We start from the raw sequence: 22,571 nt of genomic DNA on the forward strand, positions 1-22,571 counted from the left end.
TACTAATTGAGTGTATGTAAACTTCTGACCTACTGGGAATGTGATAAAAGAAATCAAAGCTGAAATAAATAGTTCTCTCTACTATTATTCTGACATTTCACGTTCTTAAAATAAAGTGGTGATCCTAACTGACCTAAACAGGGAATTTTTACTAGGATTAAATGTCAGGAATTGTGAAACTGAGTTTAAATCTATTTGGCTAAGGTGTATGTAAACTTCCGACTTCAACTGTATGTGTCGTTAGATGGTTGTTGACATTCATTTGTATACTTTCTGTTGTGCTGTAGAAACCGAAGTCCATCGATTTCTTCTCCTTTATAACACTCACTAACCTACACACTCACTAACCTACACATTCACTCACCTACACACTCACTCACCTACACACTCACTCACCTACACACTCACTCACCTACACACTCACTCACTCACTCACTCACTCACTCACTCACTCACATACATACATTCTCTGTGTTCCACAAGTTAATCTCTGTCCAACACATGCACACTTCTACATCCAAATCCATTCATAGTCATGCACAGCAGCCTCTTGTGTGGAAATCCCATCTAATCCTAAAGAGAGAAACAGGAGGAGGCTTTTCTTATCTCTCCCTCTCTCCCTGCCTCTTTCTCTGCAGCTCTCATTCTCTAGCTGTCTGTCAATTTCCCTGTCTGTGTGCCTCTCTCTCCCAGAGAGGCAGAAAGACCTTGGTTATCATACATTATATATAAAAAAAGTATGGACAACCCTTCAAATTAGTGGATTTGGCTATTTCGGCACACCCTTGCTGACAGGTGTATACAATTGAGCACACAGCCATGGAATCTCCATAGACAAACATTAGCAGTAGAATGGCCTTATTGAAGAGCTCAGTGACTTTCAACGTGGCACCATCACAAGAAAGAAAGTCGCTCGTATAGTCGTTTAGCCAGTTGAATAGTCGTTTAGCCAGTCGATTAGTGGTTTAGTCAGTCGTTTTGTCATTTAGCTAGTTGTTTAGTTATTTAGTCAGTCTCTTAGTTGTTTAGTCGGTCGTTTAGTCGTCCATTAGTCATTCAGTGGTTTAGTAGTCAGTCAGTCGATTAGTTGTCGTTTAGTCGGCTGTTTAGTCGGTTGTTTAATCATTTAGTCTGCCATTTAGTCTGCCGTTTAGTCTGCCGTTTAGTCGGTTGTTTAGTCGGTCGTTTAGTCGGTCGAAAAGGCGTTTATTCGGTCAATTAGGAGTTTAGTCGTTTAGTCAGTCAGTCAGTCCTTTATTCCTTTAGTCAGTCCTTTATTCCTTTAGTCAGTCAGTCCTTTAGTCAGTCAGTCAGTCCTTTAGTCAGTCAGTCAGTCCTTTAGTCAGTCAGTTCTTTAGTCAGTCAGTCAATCAGTCCTTTAGTCAGTCAGTCCTTTCGTCAGTGTAAAGGGTTGCGTCAATCAAATCTGGTATCAGGGTAACATGTGATTCAGAGTCACCGAATATACACTGCTCAAAAAAATAAAGGGAACACTTAAACAACACAATGTAACTCCAAGTCAATCACACTTCTGTGAAATCAAACTGTCCACTTAGGAAGCAACACTGATTGACAATACATTTCACATGCTGTTGTGCAAATGGAATAGACAAAAGGTGGAAATTATAGGCAATTAGCAAGACACCCCCAATAAAGGAGTGGTTCTGCAGGTGGTGACCACAGACCACTTCTCAGTTCCTATGCTTCCTGGCTGATGTTTTGGTCACTTTTGAATGCTGGCGGTGCTCTCACTCTAGTGGTAGCATGAGACGGAGTCTACAACCCACACAAGTGGCTCAGGTAGTGCAGCTCATCCAGGATGGCACATCAATGCGAGCTGTGGCAAGAAGGTTTGCTGTGTCTGTCAGCGTAGTGTCCAGAGCATGGAGGCGCTACCAGGAGACAGGCCAGTACATCAGGAGACGTGGAGGAGGCCGTAGGAGGGCAACAACCCAGCAGCAGGACCGCTACCTCCGCCTTTGTGCAAGGAGTAGCACTGCCAGAGCCCTGCAAAATGACCTCCAGCAGGCCACAAATGTGCATGTGCAGTAGAGGCTTAGCGTGGTTTAAACTTGCTAGCCTATCGGTGGTGCCCAGGCTGGTCCCAGCCTCACAGCACACAGGATCCAGATATCCGGAAGTGTTTGTTATGAAGATTGAGCTGAGTTGTCGGTTGCTACATTGCGCAGTTCCTGTTTTCTTGTTATTCAGTAATTTTCCATCTTGTCTCAACCTTGTGGTTAGCACAGTCGACACCCTAGATTAGCAACAGCTTTTCTGCAGTCACGCTATGTTTTGTGATTAACATGTCCTATTTCTATAAGGCATATATTTTTGTTAAAAAGAGAACAAAACCATCCTTCACAATCCCCCTTTTTACACCCCTTGCGGGTGTAAATACTAAGAAAAAGATACCATCACGTTCAATGATCGAGACACACATACCAGGTTGTAGTTAACCCCGGGAACTTTAAACCCTTAAAGAACATTCAGAACACAGCTCTAGTTTATTGGTGTTTTTATGATTCCCCCTTTTGACACCCGCTAGGGTGTCACTCACCAAAAACAACATGATTCATTTTATAAAACTTTATTGATATTAGAAAACACATAAAACATTATTGATATTAGAAAACACATTATTGATATTAGAAAACACAGAGTAAAACATTATAAACCATCTGGTTCTCCCTGCTACACCTATCCTGTACCAGGTGGGCTCCTTGCCACCCAGGAACTTTAAACCTTCATATAAGGGAGGACAACATGTATGTTAGTTTCATCACGCTGCTGTTTGTTAACTTCTGTCATTCCACAACCTCACCCACAGCAAACCAGGGGTCATCCTCAGTCAGCCCCATTTTTCTCCGGAAGTTAGACTCAGTGTCAGCATCTCCTTCCGGAGCCTCAAGCAATGGCATCATACCTGAAGCCTGCGCCACATCTGTAATAGATTTCTTCAAACAGGGTATGATGCAAGCAGCACAGCACATCAGCATAAGGAATACAACAACGACGGTCAGAAACCCAGTAACCATCAATGCAGTGTACTTACCGAACCAGCCACCCAACCAGGAGAACAGTCCACTCTCCTCCACTCCAGCCAATCCTTTCATCTCCACTGATAGTTTATCTAGACCACTTAAAGCTTTCGAAATGCTCCCATCAGGGCTAGTATTGTTAGGGATAAAGGTACAGCATTGTTCCCCAAACATTTTACAGACCCCTCCCTGACTGGCAAGGAGCATGTCCAAAGCTAGCCTATTCTGCCTGGCAGTTCTAGAGGTAGCCTCCAATTGTTCAGCCATACCTGTGAGTGCAGTGTGGGTGTAATTAACAAACCTTTGCTGATTATAATAAATATAATTTATCCAGGAGGTCTGTTTAGCATCAACAATTGTTTGTTTTGTGATTGTGATTAACATGTCCTATTTCATGTCCTATAGTAGGTCCTTTAGTCCTTTAGTCAGTCCTTTAGTCAGTCCTTTAGTCAGTCAGTCAGTCCTTTAGTCAGTCAGTCAGTCAGTCCTTTAGTCAGTCAGTCAGTCCTTTAGTCAGTCAGTCAGTCCTTTAGTCAGTCAGTCAGTCCTTTAGTCAGTCAGTCAGTCCTTTAGTCAGTCAGTCAGTCCTTTAGTCAGTCAGTCAGTCCTTTAGTCAGTCAGTCCTTTAGTCAGTCAGTCAGTCCTTTAGTCAGTCAGTCAGTCCTTTAGTCAGTCAGTCCTTTAGTCAGTCAGTCCTTTAGTCAGTCCTTTAGTCAGTCAGTCCTTTAGTCAGTCCTTTAGTCAGTCAGTCAGTCAGTCCTTTAGTCAGTCAGTCAGTCCTTTAGTCAGTCAAGTCAGTCCTGTAGTCAGTCAGTCCTTTAGTTGTTTAGTCAGTCACGTAGTCGGTCGGTTGTTTAGTCAGTTGTTTAGTCAGTCGCTTAGTCAATTCGTCAGTCGCTTGGTGTAGTCGCTTAGTCAGTTGCTTAGTTGTTTAGTCAGTCGGTTGTTTAGTCGCTTAGTCGTTTAGTCAGTCGGTTGTTTAGTCGCTTAGCCATTCAGTCGCTCAGTCAGTCGCTTAGTCGTTTAATCTTTTAGTAAGTCGTTTAGATTAGTCAGTCATTTAATCGTTTAGTCAGTCGTTTAGACAGTCAGTCGGTTAGTTTACTGCATTTCTGATTCAGGAAATCCAGCCAGAGTGAATAATTTATGACAAATTATTGCTACAACCAATATTCTTAATACAAATGTCTAAGACAAATGTCAAAGAGAATAACAACACACATAACAACACACAGATCAAACCATTCCCCCCCAAATTATCTTATACTCCCCTATCATCTTGATGATCTCACCGCAGAGTTACAGGGTCAGGGAGCCAAACAACAGCAATACACTTCATTTAAAACTAGAGGTTGGAAAAACTTCAATCCATTTGGAGTAAATGTCAACCATTACCAACATATATATTTGTATTTTACAGTCAGGCATGTGAAGAAAAGCAATTTGCATATTTACCAAATTGCCCCAGGGGACTGGTAATTCCCCCTTTGGACAAATGAATCACATCCAAAAAACACCTCCTTTTAAATCAAAATAACAAATCAAATTTCAATTGTATCCCATTAATTGTATCCCATAAGGTAATAAAATAGATGAGAGCCAGGTGTCCCTCATTCAGGGGCAGCGCTCTCTCTCTCTCCTTTTCGTGTTCCGAATCACACATAAGACAGTTGATAAATTATAAACTGCTTCCTAATTATATGGGGGTTTACATAGCCCATTTAAATCTCACCGATTATCTCTAGTCTTTTTAGTGAGAGTAATCAGGCCTCACCAGAGAGTCTGAACAAAGGTCAGAGGTAATTCAGCCCCATTAAGTGAGTGTTTCTTTCCCTGTACCTCAGACATTATTTAAAGATATTTCAATAATTTCAAACATTTTGTGTATCAGGTTTACATTGGATTTTTCAGTACGTTTCTTATCAAGAGAATTTACATGTGTGCAACCAAAACTCTGACAATAGATACTTAAGAAAATGGAATTTGTGTGCCCTTCAAGGTGCATTCTTTCTAACCTGTGAAAAACACACTAAAACCAAAAATAAAATGACCCCATACAATAAATCAGTATTAACACCACTAGAAAATATTCAATAACATGTAAAAACAAACAAAATGGCCAGGCCTTACTTAATTTGGGAGTTCCCTTTAACATCCGGATTTGTGTACCTTTATACTAACTCCCAAGGCACCTGCCTCAGAAAGCATTTCAAAGGGAGAGATACAGAATCATTGATAAACATGTAAAAAAAACTTGGTAGAGGACATTCCATCAGTCCTGGAAGAGAGAAAATAAACATGCTCTTAGTTTTCACTATATTAAATTTGAATCAGTCCTACTGCATCTTGGTCAGAAAGTTTTGATAAAACCATGCGTATACAGAATTGTACTTCAGACACATCAGATGACACGGTTTCCCGTAAAGCTTAATAGGCACCTTCTGAAGTAAACAATCCCAGAGCTCCTCTCTTGTAATCTTAATCGGTTTGACCTGTGGCGTTGACATACAGTTCTGTACAAACTGTCGCTGGGACATAAACTAGTCAGAATATGAAACCTGTTGTTCAACAAATCTGCTAGGACCTTAAAAAAATTGGTGCTGGTTTATCAGCTCAATATTCGGTATTAAAAACATTTACTTGAATCTGCTTCAATTCTGGACACATTTCCACGCAATGGAAACAGATTGTTTTAGATGACATTACCTTCTTACTTAGATCATGGGTGGTACCCAAACTATAGAATTGATTATAATAATTGGGAATTGTCAACTATGTGTCTTATTAAATTATTCATACCTCTGTCCCAAATTTCTCCACGGTGTCCCTTACAGCCTGTTAGAGTTCAGTTAGTACTGGCTGCTATCTATTGTTCCACAGGAAACTTATCTCTAACCCAAACACCAAATGGCGGACTCTAATTTAATATCAGTTCCAATGCTCAATCCCTCTGTTCATCATGTGACCTTGTATTGAAACATTTACTTATCAAATTACTACGTTATTGCATTATTAGAGTGCTATCTGAAAGCCATTTAATATTACAATTCACTTTGTTACTTTCACTAGTCTCTATATATACAGTGGGGAGAACAAGTATTTGATACACTGCCGATTTTGCAGGTTTTCCTACTTACAAAGCATGTAGAGGTCTGTCATTTTTATCATAGGTACACTTCAACTGTGAGAGACGGAATTTAAAACAAAAATCCAGAAAATCACATTGTATGATTTTTAAGTAATTAATTCGCATTTTATTGCATGACATAAGTATTTGATACATCAGAAAAGCAGAACTTAATATTTGGTACAGAAACCTTTGTTTGCAATTACAGAGATCATACGTTTCCTGTAGTTCTTGACCAGGTTTGCACACACTGCAGCAGGGATTTTGGCCCACTCCTCCATACAGACCTTCTCCAGATCCTTCAGGTTTCGGGGCTGTCGCTGGGCAATACGGACTTTCAGCTCCCTCCAAAGATTTTCTATTGGGTTCAAGTCTGGAGACTGGCTAGGCCACTCCAGGACCTTGAGATGCTTCTTACGGAGCCACTCCTTAGTTGCCCTGGCTGTGTGTTTCGGGTCGTTGTCATGCTGGAAGACCCAGCCACGACCTATCTTCAATGCTCTTACTGAGGGAAGGAGGTTGTTGGCCAAGATCTCGCGATGCATGGCCCCATCCATCCTCCCCTCAATACGGTGCAGTCATCCTGTCCCCTTTGCAGAAAAGCATCCCCAAAGAATGATGTTTCCACCTCCAAGCTTCACGGTTAGGATGGTGTTCTTGGGGTTGTACTAATCCTTCTTCTTCCTCCAAACACGGCGAGTGGAGTTTAGACCAAAAAGCTCTATTTTTGTCTCATCAGACCACATGACCTTCTCCAATTCCTCCTCTGGATCATCCAGATGGTCATTGGCAAACTTCAGACGGGCCTGGACATGCGCTGGCTTGAGCAGGGGGACCTTGCGTGCGCTGCAGGATTTTAATCCATGACGGCGTAGTGTGTTACTAATGGTTTTCTTTGAGACTGTGGTCCCAGCTCTCTTCAGGTCATTAACCAGGTCCTGCCGTGTAGTTCTGGGCTGATCCCTGACCTTCCTCATGATCATTGATGCCCCACGAGGTGAGATCTTGCATGGAGCCCCAGACCGAGGGTGATTGACCGTCATCTTGAACTTCTTCCATTTTCTAATAATTGCGCCAACAGTTGTTGCCTTCTCACCAAGCTGCTTACCTATTGTCCTGTAGCCCATCCCAGCCTTGTGCAGGTCTACAATTTTATCCCTGATGTCCTTACACAGCTCTCTGGTCTTGGCCATTGTGGAGAGGTTGGAGTCTGTTTGATTGAGTGTGTGGACAGGTGTCTTTTATACAGGTAACGACTTCAAACAGGTGCAGTTAATACAGGTAATGAGTGGAGAACAGGAGGGCTTCTTAAAGAAAAACTAACAGGTCTGTGAGAGCCGGAATTCTTACTGGTTGGTAGGTGATCAAATACTTATGTCATGCAATAAAATGCGAATTAATTACTTAAAAATCATACAATGTGATTTTCTGGATTTTTGTTTTAAATTCCGTCTCTCACAGTTGAAGTGTACCTATGATAAAAATTACAGACCTCTACATGCTTTGTAAGTAGGAAAACCTGCAAAATCGGCAGTGTATCAAATACTTGTTCTCCCCACTGTATCTGTTTCCCTCAACTAGGACTCTCAAACAATGTTCTGCTTTACCCTCTATTGCAAGGTTTAAAACAAAACAAACATGATAACTTCCTCCATATTGGAAGGCATTGTTTTAATTTGAGTCTACCCAAACAATGTTACTCTATATATTTATTTCACATTTCTGTTGGATATTCACTTTCTGCTTCATACTTATGAAATCTCTTATTTTAAGATAAACATGTATTGTGCTGAATTTATAAAATACATTGGCCAATTCAGAAGGGAAGAGAGACACTTTGGATGGAGCTTCTTTTTTAAATGTAGCTCTCAAGGCCTGTCTCTTTCTGGGATCAACTTTCACAATAACTGGGCTGGCACTATCAGTCCCCTGCAGATGGTGTGCTCTGTCCGTAATAAGTCTGGCACCTGAGACAGCATAGACAGGGAAACAGAGGCAGTTTCCATTTTGCATACTCACAAATTGGTTTAGAACATCATCATTTGGGATATCAATGAAAACTCCATCGGGAGTACAATACATTTTAGCCTTAAGTTTAGTTATTAACAGAAAATCATGTTCAACATTCATTGGTTCTATTTCTAGTTCTATTGGTTAGGGGTAAGTCAAGTCCTCTACCTTTACCAAAAGTGGATATACACCTAACTTTGTCTGAGACTCTATTTCCCAGACCGTTTAGACAGTCAAACAATACTTTAACTTTATCTTTATCAAATGATCCATAAAAGGACCACTCTGAAAATTTCTCTGAATACTTTTTACACCACTTACATACGTCTATGTGTGGGTGTGCAAGTTGTATATTATTATTATTGTTATTATTATTTTTCTCCATTGCTACTTTATCAAATCTCTAGTAACCCAGTATACTTTTCTTCACCAATTCCTCATTTAGACTAGTGTTCTATTCATACAGGAGTTTATATATTTACTAAAGTTGTTCGATTTAACAGCATATTCGAAAATAGTACTTTCTTCTTTCATATCTGTCACATACACAGATTCCCTATATAACGTTACAGATCATAAATGCCTACAGACATCCACACCACTCATGTGCATCAAGACTCTAAATCTTTGTGCTATTATCAGTGGTTCTCACACCACGTAGACTATCGTTACACACGTGCTATTAGTAGTGGCTGCAGACAGATGTAGACACTTCTCTTATAAATGCCTACAGACAGATGTCAGCGGGGCATGGTACCGTTACTTGCCCGCGCTCTAGTCTTCTCTCTAAGACTAGCTCTAGCCTTCTTCTGTCATATGTATCATGTCCAAGGTTCCTCTATAGTCTCTACAATTGCCATATTCTCTACAGTATCTATAGTCCCTGATTATCCATAGTCCCTATAGCATCCATAGTATCTATAGTCCCTGATTATCCATAGTCCCTATAGCATCCATAGTATCCATGGTCACTGTAACATCATTGTCCCTACAGCATCTATAGTCCCTCAGTATCAATAGTTTATACAGTCGTGGCCAAAAGTTTGGAGAATGACACAAATATTAATTTCCACAAAGTTTGCTGCTTCAGTGTCTTTAGATATTATTGTCAGATGTTACTATAGAATACTGAAGAATAATTACAAGCGTTTCATAAGTGTCAAAGGCTTTTATTGACAATTACATAAAGTTGATGCAAAGAGTCAATATTTGCAGTGTTGACCCTTCTTTTTCAAGACCTCTGCAATCCGCCCTGGCATGCTGTCAATTAACTTCTGGGCCACACCCTGACTGATGGCAGCCCATTCTTGCATAATCAATGCTTGGAGTTTGTCAGAATTTGTGTGTTTTTTTGTCCACCCGCCTCTTGAAGATTGACCACAAGTTCTCAATGGGATTAAGGTCTGGGGAGTTTCCTGGCCATGGACCCAAAATATCGATGTTTTGTTCCCCGTGCCACTTAGTTATCACTTTTGCCTTATGGCAAGGTGCTCCATCATGCTGGAAAAGGCATTGTTCGTCACCAAACTGTTCCTGGATGGTTGGGAGAAGTTGCTCTCGGAGGATGTGTTGGTACCATTCTTTAATCATGGCTGTGTTCTTAGGCAAAATTGTGAGTGAGCCCACTCCCTTGTGTGAACGCTGCGTGTAACACATCCGGTATCAGGATAAATAAAAAGCAAGGTCTGCTAACTTTCTTTAATTATGTTTAATTACCGCAAGCAATGAATGGCAAATGCAATTTTCGTATATACGGGTTCGCTGTATCACCACGCAGGGTAAAGCAGGGAACTGACAGGAAGTACGTAAACAGCTGTTCTTATACCGTGAGGACGTAGTTCCAACGCGTCTGTTGGCCTATCACAGTAGAAGCTGGGCGCGGTTTAGACTTTGCCCCGCCTTTGCTGGCCCTCGGACTTGTCCAAGTCCCTTAGTGCTTTCCTTTGTCCACATCTGGTTGCTGGGTAGATTAGATCCGTCTTGTGTCTGTCGATTCTACACTGAAACAGTTCCTAATATGGTATTGTCCAGTAATCTACCCTCCCTGGTTGGCCTAGAGAGATGCACCCCTCCCCTCTCCAGATTGACCACAGCTTTTATGGCCTATGTTGGTCAGTCCTTACACACATCTGTATTGTTTGTGTGTGTGTAACAAAACAATATGCTAGCAGGCTATAGTGCATAAACATAAATCCTAACACTTGGATGAGAAGCAACCCCACATATGAATGGTCTCAGGATGCTTTACTGTTGGCATGACACAGGACTGATGGTAGCGCTCACCTTGTCTTCCGCGGAAAGCTTTTTTCCGGATGCCCCAAACAATCGGAAAGGGGATTCATCAGAGAAAATGACTTTACCCCAGTCCTCAGCAGTCCAATCCCTGTACCTTTTGCAGAATATCAGTCTGTCCCTGATGTTTTTCCTGGAGATAAGTGGCTTCTTTGCTGCCCTTCTTGACACCAGGCCATCCTCCAAAAGTATTTTCCTCACTGTGCGTGCAGATGCACTCACACCTGCCTGCTGCCATTCCTGAGCAAGCTCTGTACTGGTGGTGCCCCGATCCCGCAGCTGAATCAACTTTAGGAGACGGTCCTGGCGCTTGCTGGACTTTCTTGGGCGCCCTGAAGCCTTCTTCACAACAATTGAACCGCTCTCCTTGAAGTTCTTGATGATCCGATAAATGGTTGATTTATGTGCAATCTTACTGGCAGCAATATCCTTGCCTGTGAAGCCCTTTTTGTGCAAAGCAATGATGATGGCACATTTTTCATTGCAGGTAACCATGATTGACAGAGGAAGAACAATGATTCCAAGCACCACCCTCCTTTTGAAGCTTCCAGTCTGTTATTTGAACTCAATCAGCATGACAGAGTGATCTCCAGCCTTGTCCTCGTCAACACTCACACCTGTGTTAACGAGAGAATCACTGACATGTCAGCTGGTCCTTTTGTGTCAGGGCTGAAATGCAGTGGACATGTTTTTTGGGGGGATGCAGTTCATTTGCATGGCAAAGGGGGACTGCAATTAATTGCAATTCATCTGATCACTTTTCATACCATTCTGGAGTATATGCAAATTGCCATCATTCAAACTGAGGCAGCAGACTTTGTGAAAATTTATATTTGTGTCATTCTAAAAACTTTTGCCCACGACTGTATAGTCATAATTCCTATGGTCCCTATAGACTTTAAAGTATTGCCGCATACATATAGAATAACACACACACTTTCAAGTAGTACTTATTATCCTAATTTAAATCACTTAACTAATATTTCTTAATATACAAATTTCAATATTTTATTATACAAATTTCAATCAGCTTTATAGCACATTTCAGTCCTGTTATTATCCCAATTTCAATCAGCTTAATACTTTCCACATTCACACAACTTTCACATCCACATTCTCTACACTCACACAACTCACATCCACATTCACTTCACACTTTTTTTGACTTAGGACTAGTGGTATCCTCCTCCACTTTTATGTTTATTTTTTATACAAATTCATTTCAATTGACTTACTGAAATCAGAAGACATATCCCTCAATTGTTTGCGGATGATGTGTCTCCTGGGAAACTCACAGTTATTGTCTGGTCTGGGCGGGTCTCGTCCTCTTTTGGTCAGACAGGAATTTCCCTCACGCTTCATAAAATGTGCCACCTGTTTTCCTAGCAGACCCCCACTAGAAAGCTCCACAGGCAGATTCAATCATTCGGTGCATGACAGCAAATTGTCGTGGAAATTCTACACAGGGACACTTGAAGTCAATCTTAAATGAATCATTGTTTATTATCAGCATGCTGGAGAGGTTCCAACCAACTCAATGCACCAAGTACACATGTTGATTAGGAGCTCTACCGGAGCAGTCCCGTTAGTTCTCTTATATACTGCAGACAAGTTATATTTGCATGATTTAGCTTAGTCATCATTCATAATGAATTCACCATTAAAGTTTGCTTCATTCGTGTGACCGACCAATAGTGGTTCATCCATGTGACAGAACAATACCTCACGAGGCTTCTTCTCTCTAAGCTGAGACCTTGAAACTGAGATATCTTTCGTTCTCAAAACAAGGGTCTGGTCGTACTGCCAAATTGCAGATACTGATAGTGAGGATTCGTTCAATCAGTCACATGCATGAACACAGAAAGTGGTTATTAGAAAAGGACAAATATAGAACACAGAAATTGGTTATTAGAAAAGCACAAACATAGAACACAGAAATTGGGAATTAGAAAAGCACAAACATAGAACACAGAAATTGGTTATTAGAAAAGCACAAACATACAATTGTCCATCATAAGAGCAAGGGTGTGTGTGTGTGTGTGCGTCTGTGTAAATGATGGACTGTATTTGTGTCTGTCTTGTGTCCACCTAGTCAATGAGCACATTTATAATTCCGACAGACTGTTACGCATACAGACTAATTCCCCAAATCATGACTTTGTTACTTACAATCTGTATGCGTCTCAAATGATGCCAGATTTCCTTGTGTAGTGCACTACTTTTGAATAGAGCCCTAGAATCAAGTTAGTAGTATAATGACAAACATAGGATTCTGGTCAAAAGTAGTGCAATATAATGGGAAGTAGGGTGTAATTTGAGGTTTGTCTAAACCCCTTCACCTCTCTCTCTCTTTATCGTTATCTCACTCTCTCACTTTCTCTCTCTCAATTCAATATACTTTTTAGACATGGAAAGTTAAAGCACTTACGGTGTATTTGGAAAGTATTCAGACCCCTTGACTTTTTCCACATTTTGTTACGTTACAGCCATATTCTAAAATGGATTAGGTGGACACCAATCAAGTTGTAGAAACATCTCAAGGATGATAAATGGAAACAGGATGCCCCTGAGCTCAATTTCGAGTCTCATAGCAGAGGGTCTGAATACTTATGTAAATAAGGTATTTCGAATAAGGCTGTAATGCAACTAAAAACAAAGTCAAGAGGTCCAAATACTTTCCGAATGCACTTTACATTGTCAAAGTAAACACAAGCAATAATAATGCTCTTTCTCCCTAGTTGGTGTCAGCAGATGGTTCTCATGGGGGTTCAGATGGGGGTTCTTCGTGTGCAGACAGCCAGGCAGAGCTGCCACTTCCTTTGGAGAGGACCGGTGGCATCGGAGACTCAAGACCCCCCTCTTTCCAGTCAGTATCTGAAAAGTGGTGTGTGTGTGTCCTTTGTGTGTGTGTGTGCGTGCGTGACTAGTTGATCCATCTGGCATAGAGATGGGTAGATACAAGTGACAGTCCAAACTCTATGCCTTTGACTGTCAGGGGTTGTTAAACTCCAGTCCAACAGGGCTACAGGGTTTGCAGCCTTCTGCTCTATCTCAGCAACTACCCACCTGATTCTGGGCTGAAACAAAATCCTGTGCTCTATGTATTTTCAGTACCAGAGGTAGAGACCTCTGTCCTCTTGCCAGCCCCCCCCCACACACACTCACAGTTTTGTATTGCTATCCATCCAAAATCCTATTTTCCCTAACCCTAACCCTTAACCTAAGCCTTACCTTAACCCTAAACCTAACCTTAACCCTAATACTAAAATAAACTGTAACCCTAAACCTAACCCCTAAGCCTAAAGTATCATTTGTCCTCGGGATCGGCAAAATTTCCCCAAAAGGATAGTTAAACAAAAACACGCACGTACACACTAATAGCTAGCGACCAGGCTCCATTTACTTTAAACCTAATCAACCTTCCCAGCCATCTAATCAGACATGCCAATAAATGTCTCTCAGTGCTTCTATTGATCATTGTGGTGTGGAAGTGGCATTGGCTTAGCTATGGTGAGGTGTAGAGCTAAATACTTACTGTGTGTGTCTCTGTGGCTCTGTGTGCGATTTCCTTGTATGCATTTTTTATTTTATCCAAATCAAATCTGGTCGGTCGGTCTAATGTGTGACTAATGTCTGTCTGTCTGTCTGTCTGTCTGTCTGTCTGTCTGTCTGTCTGTCTGTCTGTCTGTCTGTCTGTCTCTGTCTGTCTCTGTCTGTCTCTGTCTGTCTCTGTCTGTCTCTGTCTGTCTCTGTCTCTGTCTGTCTCTGTCTGTCTCTGTCTGTCTCTGTCTGTCTCTGTCTGTCTCTGTCTGTCTCTGTCTGTCTCTGTCTGTCTGTCTCTGTCTGTCTCTGTCTGTCTGTCTCTGTCTGTCTCTGTCTGTCTGTCTCTGTCTGTCTCTGTCTGTCTCTGTCTGTCTCTGTCTGTCTCTGTCTGTCTCTGTCTGTCTGTCTCTGTCTGTCTCTGTCTGTCTGTCTCTGTCTGTCTCTGTCTGTCTCTGTCTACCTGTCTGCCTGTCTGTCTGTCTGTCGTGCCTACCCCCTGAGAACTAGATAGCAATATTAAATCAGCCAGCTGGGCAGGTCTTTATCTGACAACCACAACACAGAGAGAACAGCCTTTTCCCTCTGCTGGTCAGCACTGGTTACTGCAACTTGGCTCACTGCAGCGCTCACATGCACATCCTATTATACACACACAGAGACAGGCGCTCACGTTCTCTTTGTAGCTAGCTCCCGGCATGCGCTGGTGAGGCTGACATTAAAACACACTGACATTCGGATACCAGCACTTCACACTTACACCGGCAAGTTCCAGACCCCTGCCGTTTATCATCTGTCAAACAGTTGTGTGTAGAAGAAGGGAAAAGAGACAAATCTTTTTGAAATATAATCCCTTTGAATAAAATGTTTCTTTCTCTTTCATCTCGTCCTTCTTGTTTACTCTTCCTTTGACTTTTTTCCCACCTCCCCATCAGTGCGAACGCTGCTGGCAGTCAGGACAACCTGGACAAGGAGACAGAGATGGAGTCGGTCGTGTTGCTACAGAGAGAGAGGGAGTGGGAGAGCGACCGTGGCAGGGAGAGGGAGAGAGAGAGGCCGCGATGGAAAGAGAAAGACACTCATGACCATGGTAAGACTTGGTGTCTGTCCATCTGCCTTCATTCCTCAGCCTATCCCACTTATACTCCATGGGCCAGCTGAAAAATGGATCCAGTTTGGGGTGGCAAAGGTTTGATGGTATTAAATTGTTCCCCACAAGCCCCTGATCAAATTGATATATGATAACCCCTTTCTATGTGTTTAACACCTTTTATATATCTTGTTGTATGGGAGTTGATGCAATAGAATGTTCACTGGCTGATAAAATAATGTAGAGACAAGTTGGAATGTTCACATGGGTGGATCTCATCTTAAAAAAAAATGTTTTTGTTGCTATCACATTTACTGATTTAACTAGACTGACTCATCATTGAAAAAACTATGTTACAAATAGCAGAACTGTTTTAGGGAAATTGGTCATACTGGGAAATAATAGAGGAGGCCAAGTCCCACCCAATTAGAAATCCAGACCTTCTTTCTGGGATAAAGCAAAAAAAAATCTGATGATCCTTTTATGGGATCTATTGGGGGGAAAAATTAATAGACTTTTACCAAGTCAATAATTATCTGGGCACAACTTGTAATTTTCATAAGTTATATACTATTTGGAATAATGATGTTAGTTTTTTTTTATCTGGATCTATGCCCTTTATATTCCCTCGTTGGGCTATTTTTTTAAGGATATTTTCAACCTGCAAGGGCTTCGTTCCTTTCAAGATCTGAAAATCATATTTTCTCCCTGGATTTGGTGTCCGAATGGTGTCCTCTTATATAATAGTTTAGTGACTCATAATATAAAAACTCTACCGTTTATGGAGGTCAGGGCAAATGACCTAATAAGTGCAGGGTTTGAATGAGATTTGACCACAAAACGCCCCCATTAGCTACTGCACATGCAGCACCTACTCTTCCTGGAGTCCACATAAAATGTAATGTTAATGTAACCACTCTGTAATGTTAATGTTACCACTCTGCAATTTTAATGTGACCACTCTGCAATGTCAATGTGACCACTCTGCAATGTCAATGTGACCACTCTGCAATGTCAATGTGACCACTCTGTAATGTTAATGTGACCACTCTGCAATTTTAATGTGACCACTCTGCAATTTTAATGTGACCACTCTGCAATGTCAATGTGACCACTCTGCAATGTCAATGTGACCACTCTGCAATGTCAATGTGACCACTCTAATGTTAATGTGACCACTCTAATGTTAATGTGACCACTCTGTAATGTTAATGTGACCACTTTGTAATGTTAATGTGACCACTTTGTAATGTTAATGTGACCACTCTGTAATGTTAATGTGACCAATCTGTAATGTTAATGTGACTACTCTGTAAAGTTGTCACCATGCTGTAATGTTAATGTGACTACTCTGTAATGTTGATGTGACTACTCTGTAATGTGACCACTCTGTAATGTTAATGTGACCACTCTAATGTTAATGTAACCACTCTGTAATGTTAATGTAACCACGCTGTAATGTTAATGTGACCACTCTGTAATGTTAATGTAACCACTCTGTAATGTTAATGTGAACACTCTGTAATGTTAATGTGACCACTCTGTAATGTTAATGTGACCACTCTGTAATGTTAATGTGACCACTCTGCAATTTTAATGTGACCACTCTGCAATTTTAATGTGACCACTCTGCAATGTCAATGTGACCACTCTAATGTTAATGTGACCACTCTAATGTTAATGTGACCACTCTAATGTTAATGTGACCACTCTAATGTTAATGTGACCACTCTGTAATGTTAATGTGACCAATCTGTAATGTTAATGTGACTACTCTGTAAAGTTGTCACCATGCTGTAATGTTAATGTGACTACTCTGTAATGTTGATGTGACTACTCTGTAATGTGACCACTCTGTAATGTTAATGTGACCACTCTGTAATGTTAATGTGACCACTCTGTAATGTTAATGTGACCACTCTGTAATGTTAATGTGACCACTCTGTAATGTTAATGTGACCACTCTAATGTTAATGTGACCACTCTAATGTTAATGTGACTTCTCTAATGTTAATGTGACCACTCTGTAATGTTAATGTGACCACTCTGTAATGTTAATATGACCACTCTGTAATGTTAATGTGACCACTCTAATGTTAATGTGACCACTCTAATGTTAATGTGACCACTCTAATGTTAATGTGACCACTCTAATGTTAATGTGACCACTCTGTAATGTTAATGTGACCACTCTAATGTTAATGTGACCACTCTAATGTTAATGTGACCACTCTAATGTTAATGTGACCACTCTAATGTTAATGTGACCACTCTAATGTTAATGTGACCACTCTAATGTTAATGTGACCACTCTGTAATGTTAATGTGACCACTCTGTAATGTTAATGTGACCACTCTGCAATGTTAATGTGACTACTCTGCAATGTTAATGTGACTACTCTGTAATGTTGTCACCACGCTGTAATGTTAATGTGACCACTCTGTAATGTTAATATGACCACTCTGTAATGTTAATGTGACCACTCTAATGTTAATGTGACCACTAATGTTAATGTGACCACTCTAATGTGAATGTAACCACTCTAATGTTAATGTAACCACGCTGTAATGTTAAAGTGACTACTTTGTAATGTTAAAGTGACTACTTTGTAATGTTAATGTAACCACTCTAATGTTAATGTGACTACTCTGTAATGTTAATGTGACCACTCTGTAATGTTAATGTGACCAATCTGTAATGTTAATGTGACTACTCTGTAATGTTGTCACCACGCTGTAATGTTAATGTGACTACTCTGTAATGTTGATGTGACTACTCTGTAATGTTGATGTGACTACTCTGTAATGTTGATGTGACTACTCTGTAATGTTGATGTGACTACTCTGTAATGTTGATGTGACTACTCTGTAATGTTGATGTGACTACTCTGTAATGTTGATGTGACTACTCTGTAATGTTAATGTGACTACTCTGTAATGTTAATGTGACTACTCTGTAATGTTAATGTGACCACTCTGTAATGTTAATGTGACCACTCTGTAATGTTAATGTGACCACTCTGTAATGTTAATGTGACCACTCTGTAATGTTAATGTGACCACTCTGTAATGTTAATGTGACCACTCTGTAATGTTAATGTGACCACTCTGTAATGTTAATGTGACCACTCTGTAATGTTAATGTGACCACTCTGTAATGTTAATGTGACCACTCTGTAATGTTAATGTGACCACTCTGTAATGTTAATGTGACCACTCTGTAATGTTAATGTGACCACTCTGTAATGTTAATGTGACCACTCTGTAATGTTAATGTAACCACTCTAAAGTTAATGTAACCACGCTGTAATGTTAAGGTGACTACTTTGTAATGTTAATGTGACCAATCTGTAATGTTAATGTGACTACTCTGTAAAGTTGTCACCACGCTGTAATGTTGATGTGACTACTCTGTAATGTTAATGTCACCACTTTGTAATGTTAATGTGACTACTTTGTAATGTTAATTTAACCACTCTACTGTTAATGTAAACACTCTGCAATGTTAATGTGACCACTCTGCAATGTTAATGTGACCAATCTGTAATGTTAATGTGACCACTCTGTAATGTTAATGTGACCACTCTGTAATGTTAATGTGACCACTCTGTAATGTTAATGTGACCACTCTAATGTTAATGTAACCACTCTGCAATGTTAATGTGAACACTCTGCAATGTTAATGTGAACACTCTGCAATGGTAATGTGAACACTCTGCAATGTTAATGTGACCACTCTGTAATGTTAATGTGACCACTCTAATGTTAATGTGACTACTTTGTAATGTTAATTTAACCACTCTACTGTTAATGTAAACACTCTGTAATGTTAATGTGACCACTCTAATGTTAATGTGAACGCTCTGTAATGTTAATGTGACCGCTCTGTAATGTTAATGTAACTACTCTGTAATGTTATTGTAACCACTGTAATGTTAATGTGACTGCTCTGTAGTGTTAATGTGACTGCTCTGTAATGTTAATGTACCCACTCTAATGTTAATGTGACACATTTGTCATGTTAATGTGAGGTTTTTGTCATGTTAATGTGACTACTCTGTAATGTTAACGTGACTGATCTGTAGTGTTAATGTGACTACTCTGTAATGTTAATGTGACCGCTCTGTAATGTTAATGTGACTACTCTGTAATGTTAATGTGACTACTCTGTAATGTTAATGTACCCACTCTAATGTTAATGTGACAAATTTGTCATGTTAATGTGACGATTTTGTCATGTTAATGTGACTGATCTGTAGTGTTAATGTGACTGCTCTGTAATGTTAATGTGAACACTCTGTAATGTTAATGTGATTACTCTGTAATGTTAATGTAACCACTCTAATGTTAATGTGACTACTCTGTAATGTTAATGTGAACACTCTGTAATGTTAATGTACACACTGTAATGTTAATGTGACTACTCTGTAATGTTAATGTAACCACTCTGTAATGTTAATGTACACACTCTAATGTTAATGTGACTACTCTGTAATGTTAATGTAACCACTCTGTAATGTTAATGTGACTGCTATGTAATGGTAATGTAACCACTCTAATGTTAATGTGACTACTCTGTAATGTTAATGTAACCCCTCTGTAATGTTAATGTGACTGCTCTGTAGTGTTAATGTGACTGCTCTGTAATGTTAATGTAACCACGCTGTAATGTTAAAGTGACTACTTTGTAATGTTAATGTGACTACTCTGTAATGTTAATGTGACCACTATGTAATGTTAATGTAATTACTCTGTCATGTTAATGTCTTTACTCTGTAATGTTAATGTGACCACTCCGTAATGTTTTATTTGTTTTAATAATTTTTTAGGGGGTGGATCAGCTTTAATCTTGCAGATAGATTGTAGCTTCCATCAATGTAATTGTCTGCATCACTTCCAATCCCCCATATATTTTTTTGCAAATGTTTGTATGTACAGTTGAAGTCGGAGGTTTACATACACTTAGGTTGGAGTCATTAAAACTCGTTTTTCAACCACTCCACAAATTTCTTGTTAACTTCTAGTTGGTTCCAATCCCGGATCCGGGAGCACCCTCATCAGTAAAAAAGCTGACTAGCATAGCCTAGCATAGCGCCACAAGTAAATACTAGCATCTAAATATCATGAAATCACAAGTCCAAGACACCAGATGAAAGATACACATCTTGTGAATCCAGCCATCATTTCTGATTTTTAAAATGTTTTACAGGGAAGACACAATATGTATTTCTATTAGCTAACCACGATAGCAAAAGACACAACTTTTTTTCCCCACCATTTTTTTACTGCATAGGTAGCTATCACAAATTCGACCAAATAAAGATATAAATAGTCACTAACCAAGAAACAACTTCATCAGATGACAGTCTGATAACATATTTATTGTATAGCATATGTTTTGTTCGAAGAATGTGCATATTTCAGGTATAAATCATAGTTTTACATTGCAGCCACCATCACAACTCTCACCAAAGCAACTAGAATAACTACAGAGAGCAACGTGAATTACCTAAATACTCATCATAAAACATTTATGAAAAATACAGTGTACAGCAAATGAAAGACAAAGATCTTGTGAATCCAGCCAATATTTCAGATTTTTTAGATGTTTTACAGCGAAAACACAATATAGCATTATATTAGCTTACTACAATAGCCAACCACACAGCAGCATTGATTCATGCACGTTAGCGATAGCGAATAAACCAGCAAAAGATATTACATTTTTCACTAACCTTCTCAAAACTTCATCAGATGACAGTCCTATAACATCATATTACACAATACATATATGGTTTGTTCGAAAATGTGCATATTTAGCGGCACAAATCGTGGTTATACAATGAGAATAGTAGCCAAGCTGCAAACAAAATGTCGGGAGAAATCTTGGGAGAGGCACCTAATCTAATCAATAACTAATCATAAACTTGACTAAAAAATACAGGTTGGACAGCAAATGAAAGATACATTAGTTCTTAATGCAACCGCTGTGTTAGATTTTTAAAATTAACGTTACTACGACATACAGCGTGCGTTAAAGCGAGACCGCACCGAAATTAATGGCGGAATAATAGTTTAACATTTTTCAACAGAACAACGAATTAACATCATAAATAGTTCTTACTATTTGATGAGCTTCCATCAGAATCTTGTGCAAGTTGTCCTTTGTCCAGAAGAATCGTTGCTCGGTTGTAGATTGTCGTCTTCAACTTTGGAATTAGCAGCAAACATTAGCCATGTGGCGAAGACGTGTCCCACTCACTATAACGCAGCACAAATGAAATACCGAAAATCGCAATATACTGATATAAACTGATATAACTCGGTTTAAAATAACTACATTATGATGTTTTTAACACCTATATCGAATAAAATCAGAGCCGGATATATCTAACGCCTATAACGAGAGCTTTTCAGAATGCAATCCTGAGGTCTGTCTTGCGTCATGACGAACGTTGAAAAGACTGCACACCCGGTTCCAAGAGCTTTTATACGGCCTCAGATCTACCTAGACACCCCATTCCAATTCTCACTGCTTACTGACATCTAGGGGAAGGCGTATGCAGTGCATGTAGACCCATAGATTACATGCAAATTAATAAACTGACCCTGGAACAGAGCCCCCGATTTCAGATTTCTCACTTCCTGACAGGAAGTTTGCTGCAAAATTAGTTCTGTTTTACTCACAGATATAATTCAAACGGTTTTAGAAACTAGAGAGTGTTTTCTATCCAATAGTAATAATAATATGCATATTGTACGAGCAAGAATTGAGTACGAGGCAGTTTAATTAGGACATCTACTTCGTGCATGACACAAGTACATTTTCCAACAATTGTTTAGACAGATTATTTCACTGTATCACAATTCCAGTGGGTCAGAAGTTTACATTGACTGTGCCTTTAAACAGCTTGGGAAATTCCAGAAAATTATGTCATGGCTTTAGAAGCTTCTGATAGGCTAATTGACATAATTTGAGTCAATTGGAGGTGTACCTGTGGATGTATTTCAAGGCCTACCTTCAAACTCAGTGCCTCTTTGCTTGACATAATGGGAAAATCAAAATAAATCAGCCAAGACCTCAGAAAGAAAATTGTAGACCTCCACAAGTCCGGTTCATCCTTGGGAACAATTTCCAAACGCCTGAAGGTACCACATTCATCTGTACAAACAATAGTACACAAGTATAAACACCATGGCACCACACAGCCGCCATACCGCTCAGGAAGGAGACGCGTTCTGTCTCCTAGAGATGAACGTACTATGGTGCGAAAAGTGCAAATCAATCCCAGAACAACAGCAAAGGACCTTGTGAAGATGCTGGAGGAAACCGGTACAAAGTATCTATATCCACAGTAAAATGAGTCCTATATCGTCATAACCTGAAAGGCTGCTCAGCAAGGAAGAAGCCACTGCTCCAAAACCGCCATAAAAAAGCCAGACTACGGTTTGCAACTGCATATGGGGACAA

General features: G+C 39.9%; 1 protein-coding gene across 3 annotated transcripts in view; it reads left to right on the top strand.

The window, feature by feature from the left end:
- Window positions 1–22,571, top strand: part of LOC139547555 (segment polarity protein dishevelled homolog DVL-3) — a 67,656-nt gene that overhangs the window by 32,898 nt on the left and 12,187 nt on the right. For all 3 annotated transcript variants that reach the window (XM_071356446.1, XM_071356447.1, XM_071356448.1), the window contains 2 exons: window positions 13,209–13,336; window positions 14,946–15,100. In XM_071356446.1, coding sequence (XP_071212547.1) covers window positions 13,209–13,336; window positions 14,946–15,100 — 283 coding nt within the window. The remainder of the gene's footprint in view (window positions 1–13,208; window positions 13,337–14,945; window positions 15,101–22,571) is intronic.

The sequence above is a fragment of the Salvelinus alpinus genome, chromosome 21 (assembly GCF_045679555.1).
Source record: "Salvelinus alpinus chromosome 21, SLU_Salpinus.1, whole genome shotgun sequence".
Lineage (NCBI taxonomy): Eukaryota > Metazoa > Chordata > Actinopteri > Salmoniformes > Salmonidae > Salvelinus > Salvelinus alpinus.